The sequence below is a fragment of the Lepus europaeus genome, chromosome 20 (genome assembly GCF_033115175.1).
Source record: "Lepus europaeus isolate LE1 chromosome 20, mLepTim1.pri, whole genome shotgun sequence".
Taxonomy (NCBI): Eukaryota; Metazoa; Chordata; class Mammalia; order Lagomorpha; family Leporidae; genus Lepus; species Lepus europaeus.
The window spans coordinates 11,396,432-11,417,862 of NC_084846.1; the positions used below are offsets into that span (position 1 = coordinate 11,396,432).

A 21,431-nucleotide genomic window follows, 5' to 3' on the forward strand; every position below is an offset into this window, starting at 1 on the left:
ATTTGCCCCGAGCTCGGCCCGTCGCGCCGCGCGCCCTCTGACCCGGAAGCGCTCGGCGGCGGGGCCGCCCCCGGCGCGGCGCCCCCTCCCCACCAGAGCGGCCGCCGTGGGCCAGAAGCGGGAGACAGGGCGGCGCTCCTGGGCGAGGGTGAGGCGGCGGCGCTTGTTAAGGCGCCGGGGGACGTTAGGAGCGCGGGTCCGGCACGGGGCGGGGTGAGGAGTGGTCCCGGGGTGGTGGGCGGGGCCCGGGCCTGAGGGGGGTCCTGAGCCCGGGCCTGAGGGGCTTCTGAGGGGATGGGCGGGCCCCGGGCACAGGAGCCAGGGTGAGTCCGGGGGTAGTGGACGGGGCCACGGGCTCAGGTGCAGAGGTGACTCCTGGAGTGGTGGGCGGGGTTCCGGGCATGGGCCTTACAGGGTCCCGGGATAGTGGGTGAGGGGGGTCACGGCTGGGTGTAGCCAAGGTCACAGGAATGGGGCTTAAAGGGCCCCGGGATAGTGGGCGGAGCCCCTGGACTGAGGGGTCCCAGCTGTGTGGTGGGCGGGGTTCCGGGCATGGGACTTACAGGATCCTGGGATAGTGGGTGCGGGGGGATGGGGTGCTGGCTGGATGTGGCCTGGTCAAGGGCATGGGGCTTAAATGGTTCCGGGATAATGGGCGGTTGAGGGATCCTAGGTGGATGGTGGGCAGGGTCCCAGGTGTGAGGCTTAGAGGGTCCGGGATGGTGGGCAGGCCCCAGCATGGGGATGGAGAGGAGGTTGTCCCAGCATTCAGTGCAGATCCCGGACTCAGGAGCTGGGGGGATGGGGGTCCAGGGGTGATGGGCGGGGCTTAGGAACTGAGGGGTCCCAGGGATGGTGGGTGGGGTCCCGGGGTTCAGGGCCCCAGGGACTCCTGGGGAGGTGGGCGGGGCTGGGCACTGGGTGGGCCTGGGACCACACACTTGGTTCCTGGAAGTTCCCTGGGTCTGGGGCATGGGAGGGATTCTTGTTCTGGGTGAGGATTCCTGGCCCAGTCCTGGGGGACAAAAAAAAAGGGGCTGGGGGGGGGGGGGTGGGAATGTGCTGGCCTTGCTGGGAACTTGGAGGAGCTCTGTTTTTTTGTTTTTGTTTTTTTGTGTTTTTTTTGGATTGATTTATTTTATTTGAAAGACAGAGTTAAAGGGATAGATGTTGTGTCTGCTGGTTCACTCCCCAGATAGCCACAACAGCCAGGGCTGGGGCAGGCTGAAGCCAGGAGCCAGGAGCTTCATCCGGCTCTCCCATGTGGGTGGTAGGGACCCAAGCACTTGGGCCATCTTCTGCTGCTTTCCCAGGAGCATTATCAGGGAGCTGGATTGGAAGTGGAGCAACTGGGACTAGAACCGGTGCCCCTATGGGATGCCGGCACTGCACCTGCTGCACCACAGCACCATCCCCGGGAGATGTCCTGTGAATCTGCTTCTGTCTCTCCCCGTGGTCCTGCAGCAGCTGTACCTTGCTTGGGAGGAGGGGCTTGGGAGCTGACGCTCCTGGGTCCCAGTCTTGCTCTCAGTGAGGATGAGAGGCCTGGAGGGGACTTGGAGCTCACAGCTTGATGGTGAAGAAAGGAGGAAGTGACAGGGAAGAGAGTCAGAGGCCAGTGGAGGTTGGGAGTGGGGCTCTGCATATGACAGGAGGCAAATGACTACTCCCGCAAAAAAAGTGGAGGTGGAAGCAGCCCGGGGACCGGCCACTGAGAGCCTGCTGGACACATCCTGGCCAGGTGTCCAGCTTCCCAGAGCTCCCCGACAAGCGTCAGAGCCTGTCCTTGGGAAGCTGGGGGTTGGCCATGCTCTCCCTACTTCCTAGGGGGAAGGAGGAGCATTAGCACGCCCTCTCCCAGGGCCCATGCCAGGGGTAACCTGGACCTGAGCTTCCCACCTTCAGCTGACCTGGACCAAGAGCAGGCAGGGCCTGGCCAGTGACTGCTTGTGGTTATTGAAACTTTTCCTTTTTTGTCTTAACCCAGGAAAAGTGATTTCTGTGCTTTTGAAGACCAGCGAAAAGTGGATGCCACAGATGCCAACCACATGTGGCTGGTCCAGCCTGGGCTGTTTTTTGTTTTTTTTTTTAATCCACCCTAGCCACCTGAAGGAGGGCAGCATCAGGACAGTGGCAAGGCTCATAAGGGAACACCCACAGCAACAAAGTAACAGCTAGCCCCTGTCAGGGAAGGGGGCTCTGAAGGCCCAAATGGTGGCTCTGCTGTCACTTCAGAGGGACCCCGAGCTGGGAAGAAGGAAGTCTGGGGCTGCTTGTGTCATGAGCGCCATCTGCAGGGTCCCACCTGGCTTGAATCCTCACCCGACAGCCCTGGTTTAGAACCTGGCATTCGTTGTGCACAGGATTTGCTGTGACTGAGGCACGGGTTCGTGCTTAATGGCGAAGGCCATCCCCTCCTAGTGACCCGCAGCGTCCGGTGGGAAACAGGTGTCTGAGCAGGAGGCCATGCTGGGGGCAGGCATCCAGACGAGCAGCGGCCCTGTGGGTTGTGCCAGCACTTTGAAGGAAGATTCTGGAATTCTCAGCACCCCCCCCCCCACCCCCGCAAGTCTCTGATTGTTTGCTCTCCAGACATTTCTCCACCTTGGGTTTGGCTCTCAGGGATTTATGCCTGGAGGAGGACCTGGCCCGCCCCTCCCCCATTTGCATGAGTTCTCTCTGGAGTGCACAGGCAGCACATGGTGTGGGCCTGTCAGGCACAGAACAGTAGGCGCTGGAAATGCATGGACAAGTGGTGGCTCCATCCTGGTGCTTCTTTTTATGGGATCTGTGAGACCGACACTGTCGGTGCCCCCTTCCCACCCCACTGAGTTTTGTGGGAGCCAAGACTGGGTCTTGGTGGAGCTCGGTGTCCCCAGTTCTGATACAGGGCTATGAAGCTGCAAACGGTAAACACTGTGGACCAAGAGCTTTCTATTCGATTTCCATTTTTCTATTCAATTTTCAGTTTTCTATTCAATTTTCGTTTTTCACTTGTTTTTTTCTTCAGTTATCAGCTGACAATGGGAGCACGCCTGTTCGACAGCTTTTGGAACATTTCCTCCAGCGACTCCAGATGTACCCATGGCTCTCCAAGGAGCCCACTCTGGGGGACATGTGAGGTGCCATCTTTCTTTTCTGAGGGGTCAACCCCACCCACTCCCCTGCAAGCTGTGGAGCAGACACCTTTTCCCATCCCGGCCCTGGGTAGACAGACATGGTGGACCGTGGGAGACAGGGTTCAAAGGCATGCAGCAGAGCAGGAGGGCTTCAGACCCCTCTGTTCCGTCCACCCAGACACGGGAAGGCCACGTGGAGTGTCAGGGATGCCGTGAACGTGTGTGTCAAGGCCGGAGCCACAACACTGTTGGTGGACCTTCTGCTGTAGCCAAGATACCTGTCCCTCTCTTAAAGGTATGTATTTTATAGTTTTTAACAAATTTGTAAAGGTTTATTCATTTGAAAGGCAAGTGACAAACAGTGAGACAGAAACAGATTTTCCATCTGCTGGTTCACACTCCAGATGGCCACAATGGCCAGCGCTGGGTCAGCGGGGAACCAGGCATCAGGAGCCAGGAGCTTCATCTGGGTCTCCCATGTGGGTGTGGATCTCCAAACACTTGGGCCATCTTCCACTGCTTTCCCAAGTGCATTCACAGGGAGCAGGATCAGAAGTGGAGCAGCCGGAACTTGAACCACTGCCTATATGGGATGACAGCATTGCAAGCAGTAGCCAAACCTGCTCTAATACAATGTCACCCCAGTTTTTTATTTCTAGAAAACAAACTTTGATCAATGGTATTAACTGTTTGTATTTTAAGGACATCTGTCATTTAGAAATGTAGGTTTGAGGCCAGCATTGTGGTATAGTGGATAAAGCCGCCTTTTGCAATGCCAACATCTTATATGGACGATGACTGATATCCCAGCTGTTCCACTTCCAATCCAGCTCCCTGCTAATGCATCTGGGGAAGGAGCAGAGGATGGCCTGAGTCCTTGGGCCATGCTACCCACATGGAAGACCCAGATGAAGCTCCTGGCTCCTGGCTTCTGGCTGACCCAGCATTGGCCACTGTGACCATCTGGAGGGTGAACCAGCAGATGAAAGATATCTCTCTCCTTCTCTCCCATTCCATCTCCCTCTCACTTTCTCTTTGTAACTCTTTCAAAATACATTTAAAGAAAGAAAGAAATCTATGTTTCAGGTTCATCTGTGTTCAGTAGAGATACCTTTTCGTGGATATTTTGCTTTTCCTGAGATGGATGTGAGTGCTCCTGGATATTCAGTGATAATCAAACCCCCGATGGACTGTGCGACACAGAGAGACGAGATCCTGCCTGAGCACAAGTCAGTCACAGCATTCAAGGTAAACGGACTTCGACTTCTGGGATGATAGTCGGAGTTCTGTGTGTCTGTATCCAGGAGACACTTGCTTCCTCTTACCCTTTCATCCATTTCTCCCACGTGGGTACAAACTTGGGCCATCTTCTACTGCTTTCCCAGGCCACAACAGAGAGTTGGATTGGAAGTGGGGCAGCCAGGACTCGAACCAGCGCCCATATGGGATGCTGGCACTGCAGGCAGAGGTTTAACCAACTACATTATAGTGCCAGCCCCAAGACAGAGGGATTTTTATAAAAGCTCTCATCGAATAGGGAAAGCCTGGGCTCTGAGGTCTTCAGCAGTCAGCACCACCCTTTTCCTGGCCTCCGATTCTGAGGACACGTGTAAGCCCTGAGCCTTCCAAAGTTCCCTCCTCTGTTGGCCATGGCCCTGTCCACTTTGCATGGTTGGGTTTCCTTTGCCTTCAGGAACACATGGAGCATCGCCATCTGCTCACCGCTCACCTCCTCACTGAGTTTTCGCCCCCTGCTTCTCTGCAGGCTGGAACCTCACAGGGGTCTGCATCCGGGCCCTGGACTGGGCGCCTGCGCATTCAAGTCATCGAAGCCCCTTTTCCTGAGGGCTGTTGGGTGGCTTGAAGTTCCCAGGACCCTTTCCCAGGCTTTGTCTGGCTGCACCCAGAGCCCTCTTTGCTCTTTGATGTCGGGCGCAGGCAGAGCCTGAGGTCCTGGCCAGATGCCCCCCAGGGATGGGACATGGGTCATGAGCTGAGTGTGAGCTCCTGGCTTGTCATAGCCAGCTTGTGCCTTCTCACAGGCTGTGGACAGGCTGGAGGGGTTTGACTGAGACAAGGGAGTGAGTGCAGTTCCTGGCTTTCTTTTCTGCCTCTCTGCTGTGTTCCCTTTGTGGCCTTGGCCATGGCCGGAACCTGCCCCGGGCCTGTGCAGGGCATTTTCTTGTTGCTTATGACGGGAGGTTCACGCCAGTCTGGTCCCTGGTTTTGCAGCCGAAGCTCACCATGCCGTGAATGTGTGAGGTCTGACCATGGGGCGTGACTTACAAAAAGGATTCTGGGTGTTTGCTACCCCTGCCCTGGAGGCCTCCCTTACCACCTACCCACTCCCACTCAGTCACCTGGGCCTCCAAGCTCGGATACTTTTCATCCAGCACAGCTCACAGAGCGTTTGGCGTGCTGATCCCAGGGGCCCCGGGGCTGACCAGCTCCATATCCCACAGGAAAAGAGGTAAAGAGGGAGCTACCCCTTGATAACAGAGGTCCCCCGCAGGCTGAGAGCGGGGTCTCCCGGTCCTCGCTGTCAGCAGTACAGCGCCCTTCTTGTAAACCCTGATGTCCGGGTGATGCTGTTGGGAGACGCTTGTGCCCTGGGCAGGCAGGGCTGTGTGCTGGGGAGCGGTGGGCCCAGCACTGGAGGGCACCTGGCTAAGAAACCTCAGCCACAGCACAGGGCACCAGGTGCGCCCTCCACTCCTTCCATGCGCTAACCTGTACACCCTACTATAGGTGTGGATCCTTCTTCAGGCAGAGTTTGCAAGCCCCATGCTTTTGATTGCATTATCCTTGGGACCACATTGTTTTAACCACACGGTACCAAGCCGGGCAAGGGGTGATGGGGGCAGGTTCTGGGTGGCTGGATATGAAAGAGCACATCAGAAGTGCCAGGGAGCCAGTGAGAAGACACCCCGCTCCCTGGGGTGGGGGTGGGGGGCTGGGCAGTGGGCAGCGCCCTGACTGCAGTACTGGACTGGAGAAGGGTCCTCGGAGAGGTTCCCAATGGATGCCAGTAGAAAGGGCAGCAAAACTGTTCAGCCTGTGAAGGAAGGATCACGGAGCAGCTATGGCCACAGGGAGCAGAAGAGGAGTTTGTTACAGGGGCTGGGGAAGGGGCCCTCACCCCCGGGGGGTAAGGGTGTGGGGGGAGCTGCAGCCAAAGTCCTGGCCCCTACGCTGCCATGTGCTCGCTCCTGTGGCTGGTCCCCAGGCTTCCCCCAGGCCAGCACCCCAGCTGCTGGAAAGGCCGGACAGTGGGGCACGGCCTGCGGTCCCACAGGACTCAGAAGGCAGGACAGAAGTGCCCTCCCCAGAGCCTGCCTGTGACACGGCCGTGAGTCCTGGGCACTCAGCAAGTGGGTACCAGGAACGCTGTGCACAGCCTGACAGGACGGAACCAGGCCTGAGCCCAGATCCTCGTGGCTGGCTCGGGCTCCACTTTGGGGCCCCATCAAATGTGGTCAGTTGGGACATGGGTGGTCCAGACAGCGGAAGGTGGTGACTGTGGGCCTGGTCTCCCTTGGAGATGCTATGACTTGGTGAACCCTACTCCAGGGCCTGGCAGTATAGTGGCCACATGGGGCATTTGACAGCCCTGGCCAGGACTGCGCCCATCTCCCCCAGCCCACCCTGCTGTTCAGGATGGAAGCAAAGCATTCATCAGACACAGTGCCTGCCTTTTCTTTAAAAAAAAAAAAAAAACCACCGTGGCGGCCATTTGGGGAGTGAATCAACGGAAGGAAGGCCTTTCTCTCTGTCTCTCTCTCACTGTCTATAACTCTGCCTGTCAAGTAAATAAACCAAAAAGTCCATTTTGATACAGTTTCACAAGGCATAAAATCAACCACTGACTTTTTAAAAATTTATTTATTTATTTAATTTATTTATTTTTGACAGGCAGAGTGGACAGTGAGAGAGACAGAGAGGAAGGTCTTCCTTTTTCCGTTGGTTCACCCTCCAATGGCCACTGCAGCCGGCACACCACGCTGATCCGAAGCCAGGAGCCAGGTGCTTCTCCTGGTCTCCCATGCGGGTGCAGAGTCCCAGGACTTGGGCCATCCTCCGCTGCACTCCCGGGCCAGAACAGAGAGCTGGACAGGAAGAGGAGCAACGGGACAGAATCCGGCGCCCTGACTGGGACTAGAACCCGGTGTGCTGGCGCCGCTAGGTGGAGGATTAGCCTATTGAGCCACGGCGCTGGCCTAAAAATTTATTTATTTGAAGGAGTTACAGCGAGGCAGAGAGATAGAGAGGTCTTCCATCCACTGGTTTATTCCCCAAATGGCCACAATGGCTGGAGCTGTGCTGATCTGAAGCCAGGAGCCAGGAGCTTCTTCCAGGTCCCCCACGTGATTACAGGGGCCCAAATATTTGAGCCATCTTCCACTGCTTTCCCAGGCCATAGCAGAGAGCTAGATCAGAAGTGGAGCAGCTGGGACTCAAACCAGCGCCCATATCGGATGCTGGCACTGTAGGTGGTGGCTCCACCCACTACATCACAGCGCCAACCTGACCACTATTTTACTTCCATTGTCATTTGGTGCCTTCACAGTGCTGTGTACCCATCACCTCTTTCAAGTTCCAGAACGTTCTGCCCTAAAAGGAAGCCCCGTGCCCATTGGCATTCATCCCCTCACCCCCAGCCCTGCAACCCTTGTGAGTTCCTGGCACTCATCAGCCCCATCCTCTACCTGTGGACTTGTGCTGTCCTGGGCCCTGTGCACCAGTGGGCTCACGGAACAGGTGCCCTTCTGTGTCTCACATCTGCTGAGCACGTGTTCGATGTTCATCCGTGTGGACGCCATGTACCCTGTGTGGCCAAGGCCACTTCCCAGAGTGCTGGCAGCAGAAAGGAAGGCCTGGGCTCAGGCCGGTGCCACAGGTCCCCCAACCCAAACCTACAAGGGGGCCAGCATGTGACGTAGTGGGTAAAGCCACTGCCTGCAGTGCCGGCATCCCATATGGGCGCCGGTTCAAGTCCTGGCCTCTCTACTTCTGATCCAGCTCTCTGCTGTGGCCTGGGAAAGCAGTAGAAGATAGTCCATGCCCTTGGGTCCCTGCACCCATGTGGGAGACCCAGAAGAAGCTCCTGGCTCCTGGCTTTAGATCAGTGCAGTTCTGGCCATTGCGGCCAATAGGGGAGTGAACCAGCGGATGGAAGACCTTCCTCTCTCAATCTGCTTCTCCTCTCTCTGTGTAACACTGACTTTCAAATAAATAAATAAGTTTTTTTTTAAAAAAGTATCTGACAAATAAATTTGCTGGATGAGAATGGAAGACCCCGCTCTCGCGCGCGCTCTGTGTGTGTGTGTGTGTGTAACTCTGACTTTCAAATAACTAAATAAACCTTTAAAAAAAAAAAAAAAAACAGAGTTGTGAACCAGATTCAGGAGGGACTTGGGAGATCCATCCCACAGCCCCTTTCCAGCTCTCCCCTCCCCCGCCAGGTCAGAGCCATTCCCCTCCCCCCACCACCATGGGGGCGTTGCCATGGTTGCCGAGTCATGGGCTCTGTGAGGTGCCTTGGGTTCCGTGTGACTCCACAGGTCCCCTCCTCACTTCTCAAGTCAGCCTTCACTGAGCGAGAAGTGTTTGGTTGGACTTCGCTGTCCAGATTGTATTCCAATTGCTGTGAGTTAGCGATTCTGGTACCCAGGTGTGGGGGGAGCATATGGGGAGCTGATGCTGAGCTGAAGAGCTGTTTCTCCGGGGGGGGGGGGGGGGTGGAAGATGGGAAGGCAGGGCTGCCCCAGGCAGTAGGGGCAGGGGTAGCGAGAGTGGCCAAGGGGTGGACAGGCACCACCAGCACGCCTCCGAATGGGATGCCCATGGTGTGAACCTTAGGGTGCAGATCCTGACACTGTTTACAAGGGTGGTGGCTAGTGAGGGAGGAGGCTGTCAGTGCATCAGGTGGGAGTGGATAGCAGGTGGCTGAGGCCCCTCCCAGGAGTGGGTAGAGGCCAGGATGCACACTGGTGGGGCCACACAGGGCCCCTCGCCCTGAGCAGTGTAGCAGAGTAGCTGACCAGATGCTGGCCCCTCCCACTGAGACAGGACAGAGCCCTCTCCCATCCCCCTGGCCAGGAAGATGAAAACCAGGGTCCAAAATGGGGCACAGATGTGACTGGGAGACACTGGGTCCCAACCCCATAGTGACCAGTCTCTGAGACTGCCGTAGAATCCCAGAATTGGGATTCCAAGAGGTTCATGGCAAGCACTCGACAGGATGAGCCCACTGGAGTCGTGGGGTGCTAGGGTGGAGGCCAGGCGGCCAGAGAGCCTGCCAGAGGTGGCCCCTAGCCAGGCATGGGGAGGGGCTGGAGGCCCCCACCCCAGGATGCAGGGTGACATCAGCAAGAGGGGTTCTGAGGCCTGAAAAACCATGTGTGTTCATGTACTGTGATGGTGTGTAGTGTATATGCGTATGTTGTGTGCATATAGGATGTGGTGTGTGTATAATGGGGGAGTGGTATGTGTGTGATGGAGGTATGGGTATATCAGGTAGCTCTGTGTGTAGTGAATGTGTTATATATATGTGGTAGTTGTGTGTGTGTGATAGATGTGTCTGGTACATGGGTGGGGTGTGTCTGCTGTGTGGTGTGTAGTGTGTGGTGTGATGTGTATGTGTGTGGTGTGTAGTGTGTGTGTGGTTGTATGTGGTGTATGGTTGTAGTGTATGTGTAGCATATGGTATGTATAGTGTGTGTGTGGTGTGTAGTGTGATGTGTGTGTGGTGTATGGTGTGTGTGGTGTGTGTGTATGCTCTGTAATGTATATGGTATATGTGGTGTGTATGGTGTGTGTGTGGAATATGGTGTGCGTGTATGGTGTGTGGTGTGTGTGTGGTATATGGTGTGTAGAGTGTGTGTGTGTATGCTGTGTGGTGTGTATGGTGTGTGGTGTTTAGTGTGTGTGGTGCATACAGTATGTATGGTGTGTGATGTATGGTGTGTGTGTGGTGTGTAGCATGTGTATGGTGTGTGTGTATGCTCTGTGGTATGTATGGTGTGTGGTATATGGTGTGTAGTGTGTATGCTGTGTGATGTATGGTGTGTATGTGGTGTATGGTGTGTATAGTAAGGTGTGTGTGGAGTGTGTATGGCATGTGGTGTGTATGGTGTGTGTGGTATATGGTGTGTATAGTGTGTATGGTGTCTGTGTATGCTGTAGTGTATATGGTGTGTAATGTATGGTGTGTGTGGTGTATGCTGTGTATAGTGTGTATGGTGTGTGTGTAGTGTGTGGTGTGTGAGGTGTATGGTGTGTGTGTGGTGTGTATGGTATATGGTGTGTATAGTGTGTACGGTGTGTGTGTATGCTGTGCGGTGTGAATGGTGTGTGGTGTGTAATGTATGGTGTGTATAGTGTGTATGGTGTGTGTGTATGCTGTGTAATATTTATGGTGTGTAATGTATGGTGTGTATATGCTGTGTGGTGTGTGTTCAGTGTGTATGGTGTGTGATGTATGGTGTTTATGTGGTGTGCAAAGTGTTTGGTGTGTGCGTAGTGTGTATGGCATGTGGTAGGTGTGTGTGGCATGTGGTGTGTATGATGTGTGTGATGTATGGTGTGTGTTATGTGTGTATAGAGTGGTGTGTGTGTATGCTGTGTGGTGTGTAATCTGTGGTGTGTATAGTGTATATGGTGTGTGTGTATGCTATGTGGTGTGTATTGTGTGGTGTATGGTATGGGTGTGGTGTGTATGGTGTGTGTGTATGCTGTGTGGTGTGTATGGTGTGTGACTTACGGTATGTATGTGGCGTATGGTGTGTATAGTGTGTATGGTGTCTATGCTGTGTGGTGTATATGGTGTTGTGTGTGGTGTATATGGTGTGTGTGTATGCTCTGTGGTGTGTATGGTGTGTGTGGTGTGTGAGGTGTATGGTGTGTGTTGTATGTAAGACGTGTGTGTGGTATATGGTGTATATTGTATATGGTGTGTGGTGTGTGTAGTGTATGGTATGTGTAGTTTATGTGATGTGTATGGTGTGTGTGGTGTTTATAGTGTGTATAGTGTCTATGTATGCTGTGTGTGTGGTATGTATAGTGTGTATGGTGTGTGTGTATGCTGTGTGGTGTGTATGGTGTGTAATGTTTGGTGTGTATAGTGTGTATGCTGTGTGTGGTGTATATGATGTGTGTGTTGTATGGTGTGTATAGTGTGTGTGTGTATGCTGTGTAGTGTATAGTGTGTTTAGTGTATGTGGTGTGTATGGTGTGTGATGTATGGTGTGTGATGTATGGTGTGTGTGTGGTGTGTATTGTGTGTGTGGTGTATGGTGTGTATAGTGGATATGATGTGTGTGGTGCGTATGGTGTGTGTGTGGTGTGTATGGTATATGTGTGGTGTGTCTGGTGTGTGGTGTGTGTGTGCACCCTGAGGTGGGGATGGACAGACAGCTCCCTGGATGCCCTCACACACCCTTGGCAGCCTCTGTCCCCAGCCTGCGGCACAGAGGAAGCCCAGAACAGGAGATGATTCGAGAGCTCTGGGCATGTCTCCCAACATCCTGAGGTCTTGACTTTGGCCAGCAACCCCCTCCCCCACCAAAGCAGTTGGCATTCACACCCTGGGGACCAAGGCCTGAGGGCCACAGCGCCACCTGGCTGTCAGTGTAGAAACGTAAACCACCCCCCTGCAGCCCCGTGGGGAGTTTCTTACAGGAGCCGACCCGTCCTATCTGGAAAGTGGAATCCTGCACCCTTCCTGCTACAGGAAGGATGATGGGTTTGGGGGGAGGTGCCAGGATGAAGCACCCCCCCACACACACACACAGTACCACCTCTTAGGACTGAAGAAGACACCTGTTCTGCTCCACCAAAAGATGCATGTGAAGGACTCTTTGTAATGTCCATCATGGCGTATATCTTCGTAAAGCAGATCACAGACCCCAACAGTCTCCGTACTGACTACCGATACAAAGGTCCTTGGGCACCTGCCAGCCAGCTCCCAGCACTGCCTCCCTCTGGGGTTCAGGATGCTGGGGCAGCTCCCAGCACTGCCTCCCTTGGGGTCCAGGGCACTGGGGCAGCTCCCAGCACTGCCTCCCTTGGGTTCCAGGGTGCTAGGTCAGCTGTTTCCCAGCCCGTAGTCTCTCGAGCTGCAATGTGGTCACCCCATCTTGTCCCAGGAAAAGAGGCTGGAGCAGAAGCAGACCCTTTTGCTCTTTCAGGGGTATCTGAGGCTCTGGACCTCGTCTGAGGACCACTACCCCTTGTCTACACTGCAGCCCTGTGTCTACACCTCTGCCAGCCACTCTGGCTATCTGGCACCACCAGGGCTGCTAGGGGGCTGTGGTGCCAGGCATCAGGTATGGGAGAGGGGCCTTCCCTACCCCTCAATCCCCTGCACAGTCAGTCCTGGGATGTTCAAGTTGTGCCGGTCCCTGGTGGGCACGGGCAGGGTGGGGTGGAAGTGGGGCTGTCCTGGAGGAGTCAGCCATCTAGGAAAGGGGCCAGACAGGAAGCTGGGGACACCTGAGCTGAGCAGGTCCAGGAGCCCCAACCATGAGCACCGCTGTCTGCATCGAGCAAGGGGGAAAGATGTGCCTATGTCCCAACCCCAGGGCCTGTGGCAACTCCCCTGATGCCAACCGAGGGTCCCTGCAGATGTGACTGAAGGTGGGTGGTCCTGTGGGCCCAGGCCCAGTGGCAGCTGTTCTATGAGACACAGGAGAGACAGAGGCACCAACCCAGAGAAGCCAACGTGCCACAAGCCTGGGAGAACCCACAGCCCCCAGGAGTCAAAAGAGGTGGGAAGAATCCAGGGCCAGGGCCCCCAGAGGGAACACAGCTCTCCCACCAGGCTGCAGACATGGGGGTGGACGGTGCTAAGGCTCCCCCATTTGGCACAGTGGCCATAGGATGCAGGCCTCAGATCCCCCCCCTTCCTGGTCCTTGTGAGACCTATCTCCCCAAGGCCATGGCAGAGCAGAGACAGCAGCGTCCACTCCTGTATGTATGCAATTGCCTGGCTTTGCTGTTCCAGAAAATTCCACAGGGAGTCAGGGAGGGTGCTTCCCAACCAAAGTGTCTCTCGGGCTGCAGAGGGCTACCAGGTCACTGCTAGAGGGGACCCTTGTGGCTCGGCTGCCTCCCAGTCCAGCCCAGTGTACCACACAGGCCACGCCACCAAGGGCCATGTCTGCCAGGTGTCCCTTAGGGTAGCCGAGCAAGGAAGCGAGCACCTCACCCCTTGGAGCTCAGTCCCACCGTGCTCCACCTCATACAAGCCCACCTGTAATGTTCTCAACATGGGCTTTCTGGAAAGCCATGCGGCTTTGAGTGTAGGCAACTCTGGGGGTGCAGAGGACAGGGTCCTAGGAGCGAGCAGGGTAGGACTGTAGCCATCCCATTCTGTTTGGAGGATAGCTGGGTGTGGCATGGCAAGGCTCAGGTGTGTGTGTATGTGTGTCAGTAGCAGGGAGGAGGGATGAGACCTGGGGACTTGGCCTCACCCTCCAGAGCCAGAGTGGGGTTATCACACCAGCCAGGCGGGGCAGGGGGGCTGGGGGGAGCCCAGGGCACTCTGGTAAGGCAGGGCATACACCTGGGCATCCCTCGGGCCAGGGAGGGAGAAGGTTGCTTCACTCCACCCTTCCCGGAGCAAGGCTCCACCCCTTGGCCTCACCCAGCCCCACTTGTGTCTCCCTTGTTCTGGCAGAGGTTGGAGAGAACACCTGGTTGCTTTTCCTGTCCGTGTTCACCGTGTGGGCAAACACCGCTGTGGTCGTGTTCCTTGGGATGGGCGTGCTGCTGCTCAGCTTTGTCATCATGCTGATGCTGGTGCAGCTGATTTTCTTTCACATATATCTGAGTATGTACCTCCCCCCACTCCCCACCCTGGTCTGAGCACTGCCCACTATCCCCAGCATGCTCAGCTTGGCGCCCCAGGCAGATGGCTTCCCGGTCAACCTGGGCTAGACATGAGCTCGTAGCAAAACTAGGATCCGTTGGCAAGGGCAGAGCACAAGGAGCACGAGGGGGCTCTACTTGGAAAAGCACCACCCCAGAGGTGCTGTCCCCCTTGCAAGCTTCCTCATCCCTCAGCCAGAGGGGATGCAGGGAGCCAGGAGAGTGGGCTTCCCATCTTTCTGTTTGGTCTCTAGTGCAACTCCCAGCCTGTACCTGTGCCAGCAACATCTGGCACAGAATCGATGCCCTCTGCTGAGAAAGACCCCATTTGTCAACCCCAGGTCACCCACACACCACGTCACCACGTAGCCCTTGAAAAGTGCACTGCATAGTCGCCCCTAGCGTTGTGGTTCCTGTGGTCTTGCCTTGATGCTGGCGCTGGTGTTTTCCTGGAAAGTACAATGAAGAGTGCTAGCATGAGTCTTATGGGGCACCATACCGAGCCCTAAGGGTCCATGGACTCAGCCATGAATGACCCAGATAGAGAGGCATTGGTTTGAGTTCTCCCTGAGGGGAGCAGAAAGACCCTCAGACGTCAGTACCCAGAGGCATGTGTCTGTTGATTATAGAAAGCCGTCCTCCACCCCCTCACCCAGGGCTCCCTCATGCCCAGCCCTTGTCCAGTCTCACATCCACAGCATGAACCACTCATGTGACATGACACAGCACACCATGAACCACCCGTGTGATGTGACAGCATAGCACGAACCATGTATGTGACATACACGGCACAGCATGAACTAAGCATGTGACATGCCACAGCACAGCACAAACCACACATGTGACATGACACACAGCACGGCTTCTGCCACTTCCTTCCATTGATTTTTTTGTTTGTTTTCCTTGCATTGCCCTGACCCTACCAAGATCACTGCACCCATGGCTGTTGTCTGTAGGCACACAGCCTGTCATTGGCAATGCATTCCAGAAGTGTTTGCAGCATACAAGTGCCTGACCGTTCTCTGCCCATCCCTAAGCAGCTGCTGCCTCCCCAGGGTGACCCCACAGGTTGTTCCTGTGGTTCCGTTACCTCACTGCTTCAGCAGAGCACAGCGTGGCTGGATGCTGATGCAGGGACTGGTGCAGGAGGAAACATCTTACGTCTGCCAAGGCAGCCTTGTAACGCTCCTTGCGTGGTGATGGGTGCACAGGACATAGAGGAAGGGGTGCTCGTGTGGTGATGAGTGCCCAGGCTGCAGAGAGGACAAGCAATGGCTCAGGTCTCCCAGCTGGCGTGCACCCACAGTGCTGCATGGCCCCTCTGTGGGGGTAACAGACGCCGCACCTTGCATCCTCCACAGCTTCTCTCTTTCTCTGCAGGCTCTGAGTTTCCAGGACAGAGAATCCAGTGAGCCCAGTGCAGAAGACAGTGACACGGATGAGAGGCTAGCTTCAGGTAAGACTTCTGCAGTTTGAGTCAACGTGGAGGTATACCCAGACAAACCGACTCACCAGTGGACAGTCCAGGGCTGGAACACTGCTCATGCCCTTGTCTCTGCCAGTGAGGACCCCAGAATGCTGCTGCCCACCTCCCCATGTCTACCCCACTTCCCCAGGCAGCATATTTCTGTCTGCCGTCTCTTGGGACAGACAAGAGACAAGTTGTCTCTGTGGACAACTTCAGGTACAGGTACAGGTACAGGTACAGACTGCCTGGATTTATACACATCTCAAAGGCTTGGCTGAGAATCAATTTTCCCCCAAAGACATTGATGGAAGAACTTTCAGAAGTGATAGAAGCCTTCAGGATTACAATGGCTTTTGGAAAAAAAAAAAAAAAAGGTGGGGGCCTACCCTTAGCCTACCTGTCCCGGCTCTTGGGAAGATTCCCCACAGAGCAGCTGGAAACTGACTTGGCCCTAAAGCACTGGTCACACGTAGAAACCAAGACTGGCCCCCTCACTGCCAGGCCAAAGGGACCTGACGTCACGCACAGGGGCACCCAGCCACTTGTCGCCTTGCGTCCAGTCAGGGGAGCCTGGCCCGGAAGCTAGACTATGCTGTTCGTCCATCCCAACTGAAGTAGGTGGGGGACCCCAGCATCTGAGTCTCTTCCATGATTCTAGGTTTAAAGTGGATTTCAAGACTCATAAAACCCAAACAGGTGGTATAAATGAAAAAAGGGGAGGTAAAAGGAAAAAAAAAATGTTGATAAAACAGAATCATGTCACAGGCAGGGCAGCTTCCAGGGCCAATCAATATGTGGGGAACAGATAGGCATTACATGTGCACACACATGCATGCCTGTTCTTGTGCATGAGTGTGTGTGTGTGTCCATGTGGATGCCAGTATTATTTTTTTAAAGACTTATTTTATTTATTTGAAAGAGTTACAGAGAGTAGTAGAGACAGACAGGTCTTCCATCTGCTGGTTCACTTCCCAGATGGCTACAATGGCTGGAACTGTGCCAATCCAAAGCCAGGATCCAGGAGCTTCCTCCAGGTCTCCCATGTGGGTGCAGGGACCCAAGCAATTGGGCCCTCTTCTGCTTTCCCAGGCCATAGCAGAGAGCTGGATCAGAAGTGGAGCAGCCAGGACTTGAACTGGCGCCCATATGGGATGCCAGCACTGCAAGCCAAGGCTTTAACCACCTGCGCCACAGCGCCGGACCCAGGATGCAAGTATTCTTAAGACATCGTGTACTGACAAGACAAGGAATTCCCAGGCCAGCGTCTCAGGCAGGGGAAACACAGGAAGATGTGGCCGGGCCTGTGAACTTAACTCTCGCAGCTATACAGGAAGTGCGAAGAGCAGATGGAGCTCAGAGCTGAGGCAGAGTAGGAGGCCAGTCAGTACCCACAGGGAGCCCCTGATGGCAGCAGGGAACTGAGTTGACCCACTCCCTCCACCCCAGGGCGATCAGGACTGGACAGCCCAAGTCCTTGGGAAAGCAGCAGGCTTTCCCTGGCTGCCTTGGTGCTAGGTGGGTGACCTCAGCCCACAGAAAGTAGCCACAGAGTGATGCTGTGCTGAGCATCCCCAGGGTGCCAGGCAGAATTCCCTGCAAGGAACTGACCTCACTGACCTCACTGTGGGCCTGTAAGGGTCCTTGCCTGAAGCAAGCAGCTCCTGGTGGTGGGGGGAGGGTTTTGTGCAGGGGGGGGGTGTAGGAGGGCACAGTGCACCAGGGAGAGGCTACAGTGGGAGCAGACTCATGGAGATTGGGGGCAGGGTGGATGCCCCAGCAAAAACACAGCGACAAGTATTCAGACCAGTTGAGAGAGAGAGAGGAAACCCAGTTCAAAGCAGATGAAGAGAGCAGGAAACTGGGTTTTTAACTGCCAATCAGTTTGAACGAGCACCAAATGAAAAGTCTCACTGAGTTGTTGTTGTTTTTTTTTTTTTAAGATATATTTATTTATTTACTTGAAAGTCAGAGTTACACAGAGAGGAGAGGCAGAGAAAGGTTCTCCATCTGATGGTTCACTCCCCAATTGGCCTCTAGGGCCAGAGCTGCGCCGATGCAAAGCCAGGAGCCAGGAGCCAGGAGCTTCCCCTGGGTCTCCCACGTGGGTGCAGGGTCCCAAGGACTTGAGCCATCTTCCACTGCTTTCCCAGGAGATAGCAGAGAGCTGGATCGGAAGTGGAACAGCTGGGACTCGAATCGACACCCATATGGGATGCCAGCGCTTCAGGCCAGGGCTTCAACCCGCTGTGCCACAGCGCCGGACCCTCGCTAAGGTTTAAATGTACTCTGATTTAATGTGATCACGGAAATTTAAAAAGGTTTGATTGACAGATCTGCTAACAGATTGGACACCATTTGAAAAAGCAGATCCGTGAATGCAAACAGAAGCACCAACCTGAGGCTTGGAGCAATGAGGCAGCTGACAGGCGGTGGCTAAGGGCCTAGCCTGGAGGGTCAGAGACAAGAGGAACTTAGGGAGAGGTGGGTGGGAGAAGTCAGCAGCACTGTCAGAGGACCCCTACTCACAGACTCAGAGCCCTCTCTAAGCTGGCTAGGGCTGGGAGCCGGGAGGAGTAGCCTCACTCCAGGGGAGGCCCCTACACCCAGCCAGGAGAAGGTGAGTTTCCCCGGGAGGACAGAGGAACAGGCTGTAGGGTCTAACCCCCAACCCAGAGCTCCCAGCCTTTCAGCACAGGTAAAGCTGAGCTCAGGGCCAAACTTCTTCCCTTGCAGACAATGAGAATGCCATGCCAGCATCTTCGAGGCCAAAGACCACCACCATCACCACCACCACCAGCACCATCCAGGTCCTGCACGAGGTGCTGGCCTCAGAAAACCCCTCGCCATGCTTCTCACAGAGCACTGTCCGTATCGCGTGGTCCCTGGAGTCAACGAGCTTGCTGCCCTCCATCAGCCACATCCCATCGGAGAATGAGCAGGGGCCACAGCGGCCAAGCATGGCATAGTGTGGCTGGCAGCAGGGCACACCCAAAGCTGGCGTGGAGCTAACCCTTATACAAAAGCTGTGCCCACTGAAAGAAGAGCAGGAGCTGAGCCCACCAGCCAGTGGCCAGGAGCTGAGCCTGCCACCAGCCAACGGCCAGGAGCTGAGCCTACCACCAGCCAACAGCCAGGAGCTGAGCCTGCCACCAGTCAATGGCCAGGAGCTGAGCACCAGATGTGAAATCAGGAAGCTGAACCCACTGCCCAGCGGCCAGGAGCATTGCCTACCACACAATACTCAGGAGCTGAACTACCCACCAGAAGGCAGGGAGCTGAACCTCCTACCCAGTGCCCAGGAGCTGAGCCCACCAGCCAATGGCCAGCAGCTGGGCACCCCACGGGAAGGTGGGGAGCTAAGCCCACCGTAGCACAACAGGAAGGCATGCATGCCAACCAGGCTGTGAATCTAGCCATGCAATGTATTTCTTTCGTTATTTTGCACTATTTTCTAAGCATTCAGGGAGCATTGAGTATGTCCTCTCGGCAGCGTGATGGGCAGTGTTGATGTCGGGAAGGCACACACCCGACAGCAACATCAGTTGTTGATCAGAAGCTGCAAGGTGACCGCAGAACAGAACCTACAACTGGCCACACTAGAAACTCCAGAACACTCTTGGGACCCACTGGTAACCCTAAGCTCCTCCCCAACAACTGGACATACAATAGATCTGAGCCCGAGGAGAAGGGGGAACCCAGGGCTCACTCCTTCCTGCTATTATCTAGTTCTCCCATCCCCTGGGAGAGAGGAACCCAGGCTAACTCCTTTCTGCTCTCGTCCAGTTCTCCTACCTCCTGGGAAAGGGGAACCCAGGCTCACTCGTCCCTACTATCATCTAGTTCTCTCAACTACTGGGAGAGGGGGACCCAGGGTCAGTTCTTCCTACTGTCATCTAATTCTCCCACCTCCTAGGACAGGGGGACCCAGCTGACTCCTTCCTACTGACGTCTAGTTTTCCCACAATCTGGGAGAGGGGGACTCAGGCTCACTGCTTCCTACTGTAGTCTTGTTTTCCCACCTCCTGGGAAGGGGGACCCATGCTCACTCCTTCAACTGTCGTCTAGTTCTCTCACCTCCTGGGAGAGGGGGACCCATGCTCACTCCTTCAACTGTCATCTAGTTTTCCCACTGCTGGGAGAGGGGGACCCATGCTCACTCCTTCCTACAGTCATCTAGTTCTCTCACCTCCTGGGAGAGGGGGACCCATGTTCACTCCTTCCTACTGTCGTCTAGTTCTCTCACCTCCTGGGAGAGGGGGACCCATGCTCACTCCTTCCTACAGTCATCTAGTTCTCTCACCTCCTGGGAAGGGGGACCCATGCTCACTCCTTCAACTGTCGTCTAGTTCTCTCACCTCCTGGGAGAGGGGGACCCATGCTCACTCCTTCCTACAGTCATCTAGTTCTCTCACCTCCTGGGAGAGGGGGACCCATGCTCACTCCTTCCTACAGTCATCTAGTTCTCTCACCTCCTGGGAGAGGGGGACCCATGCTCACTCCTTCCTACAGTCGTCTAGTTCTCTCACCTCCTGGGAGAGGGGGACCCATGCTCACTCCTTCCTACAGTCATCTAGTTCTCTCACCTCCTGGGAGAGGAGGACCCAGGCTGACTCCTTCCTACTGTCATCCAGTTCTCCCACCTCCTGCAAAGAGGGGGACCCAGGCTCACTCCTTCCTGCTGTCATCTAGTTCTCCCTCAAAATGGGAGAGGGGAACCCAGGGTCACTCCTTCCTGCTGTCGTCTAGTTCTCCCACCTCCTGGGAGAGGGGGACCCAGGCTCACTCCTTCCTACTGTCATCTAGTTCTCCCACTGCTGGGAGAAGGGACTCAGGCTGACTCCTTCCTACTGTCATCCAGTTCTCCCACCTCCTGGGAGAGGGGGACACAGGCTCACTCCTTCCTACTGTTGTCTAGTTCTCCCTCAACCTGGGAGAGGGGGACCCAGGCTAACTCCATTCTACTACGTCTACTTCTCCCACCCCCTGGGAGAGGGGGGCCCAGGCTCACTCCTCCCTACTGTTGACTAGTTCTCCCACCTTAATTTAAAAAAAATAAATAAATAAGCCGGTGGGCATTTACCCTAGTAATTAAGGCTCTGGTTACTATGCTACCCACATAGCCCATATCAAGAGTGCTGGGAGGTGGGCGCCAGTGTTGTGGCATAGCCGGTAAAGCCGCTGCCTGCAGGGCCGGTATGCCATGTGGACACCACTTTGGGTCCCGGCTGCTCCACGTCCCACCCAGCTCTCTGCTGTGGCCTGGGAAAGCAGTAGAAGATGGCTCAAGTTCTTGGGCCCCTGAACCCTCGTGGGAGATCCAGAAGAAGCTCTTGGCTCCTGGCTTGGGATTGGCCCAGCTCCAGCCATTACAGCCATCTGGGGAGTGAACCAGCAGATGGAAGACCTCTCTCTCTCTCTCTCTCTCTCTCTCTCTCTGCCTCTATGTAACTCTGCCTTTCAAATAAATAAATAAGTCTTTAAGGGAAAAAAAAGTGCCCGGGGTTCAGTTCCCAGCCCTGGCTCCCAAATCTGCTAAGCTTCCTGCTGAGGCAGAAGGTTGATGGCTCAGGTAGTTGAGTACTTGCCACAGCTGCTTCCAAAGACCTGGATGGAGTTCCTGACTCCCTAGCATGGTTCCCATCCCAGCCCTGGCTGTTGCAGGCATCTGGGGATTGAACCAGCCAATTGGAGTTACCTCTCTAATGAATAATTTTAAAAAAAATTTCATTTCTTTGAAAGAGTTACAGTGAGAGAGGGAGAGACACTGGGAGAGAGAAAGGTCTTCCATCCCCCATTTTACTCCCCAAATGGCCACAATGGCTAGAGCTGGACTGAGCCAAAGCCAGGAGCCAGGAGCTTCCTCCAGGTCTCCCTCATGCGCGCAGGGGCACAAGCGTTTGGGCCATCCTCCACTGCTTTCCCAGGTGCACTTGCAGGGAGCTGGATCAAAAGTGAAGCAGCCAGGACTTGAACCA

At 55.2% G+C, this 21,431-nt stretch overlaps 1 protein-coding gene across 4 annotated transcripts; it reads left to right on the forward strand.

Annotated features, from left to right (window-relative positions):
* Window positions 1-62: 62 nt before the first annotated feature.
* Window positions 63-20,487, forward strand: LOC133749815 (uncharacterized). Of its 4 annotated transcripts, none has more exons than XR_009864617.1 (6): window positions 63-148; window positions 3,011-3,414; window positions 4,206-4,367; window positions 13,798-13,950; window positions 15,369-15,444; window positions 18,190-20,487. XR_009864617.1 is itself a non-coding variant. In XM_062179162.1 (6 exons), exons 2-6 carry the CDS (start codon window positions 3,085-3,087, stop codon window positions 18,420-18,422), a joined length of 621 nt encoding a protein of 206 aa, XP_062035146.1. In that variant the 5' UTR covers window positions 63-148; window positions 3,011-3,084; the 3' UTR covers window positions 18,423-20,487. The 4 variants fall into 4 exon arrangements, 2 of the variants coding, with proteins under 2 accessions (XP_062035146.1, XP_062035145.1); XM_062179162.1 differs by lacking the exon at window positions 13,798-13,950 and having other exon boundaries at window positions 3,011-3,117; window positions 3,298-3,414; XR_009864618.1 differs by lacking the exons at window positions 13,798-13,950; window positions 15,369-15,444; window positions 18,190-20,487 and adding an exon at window positions 7,032-8,429.
* Window positions 20,488-21,431: the final 944 nt, after the last annotated feature.

What these genes read in the sequence shown, in the direction of transcription:
- LOC133749815 (XM_062179161.1), top strand. Translation starts at nt 3,085, where the DNA reads ATGGCTCTCCAAGGAGCCCACTCTGGGGGACATGTGAGGTGCCATCTT. An exon ending in TACCTGTCCCTCTCTTAAAG is followed by an intron (nt 3,415 to 4,205) that starts GTATGTATTTTA and finishes TCTATGTTTCAG; the next exon opens with GTTCATCTGTGTTCAGTAGA. An exon ending in GGATGAGAGGCTAGCTTCAG is followed by an intron (nt 15,445 to 18,189) that starts GTAAGACTTCTG and finishes CTTCCCTTGCAG; the next exon opens with ACAATGAGAATGCCATGCCA.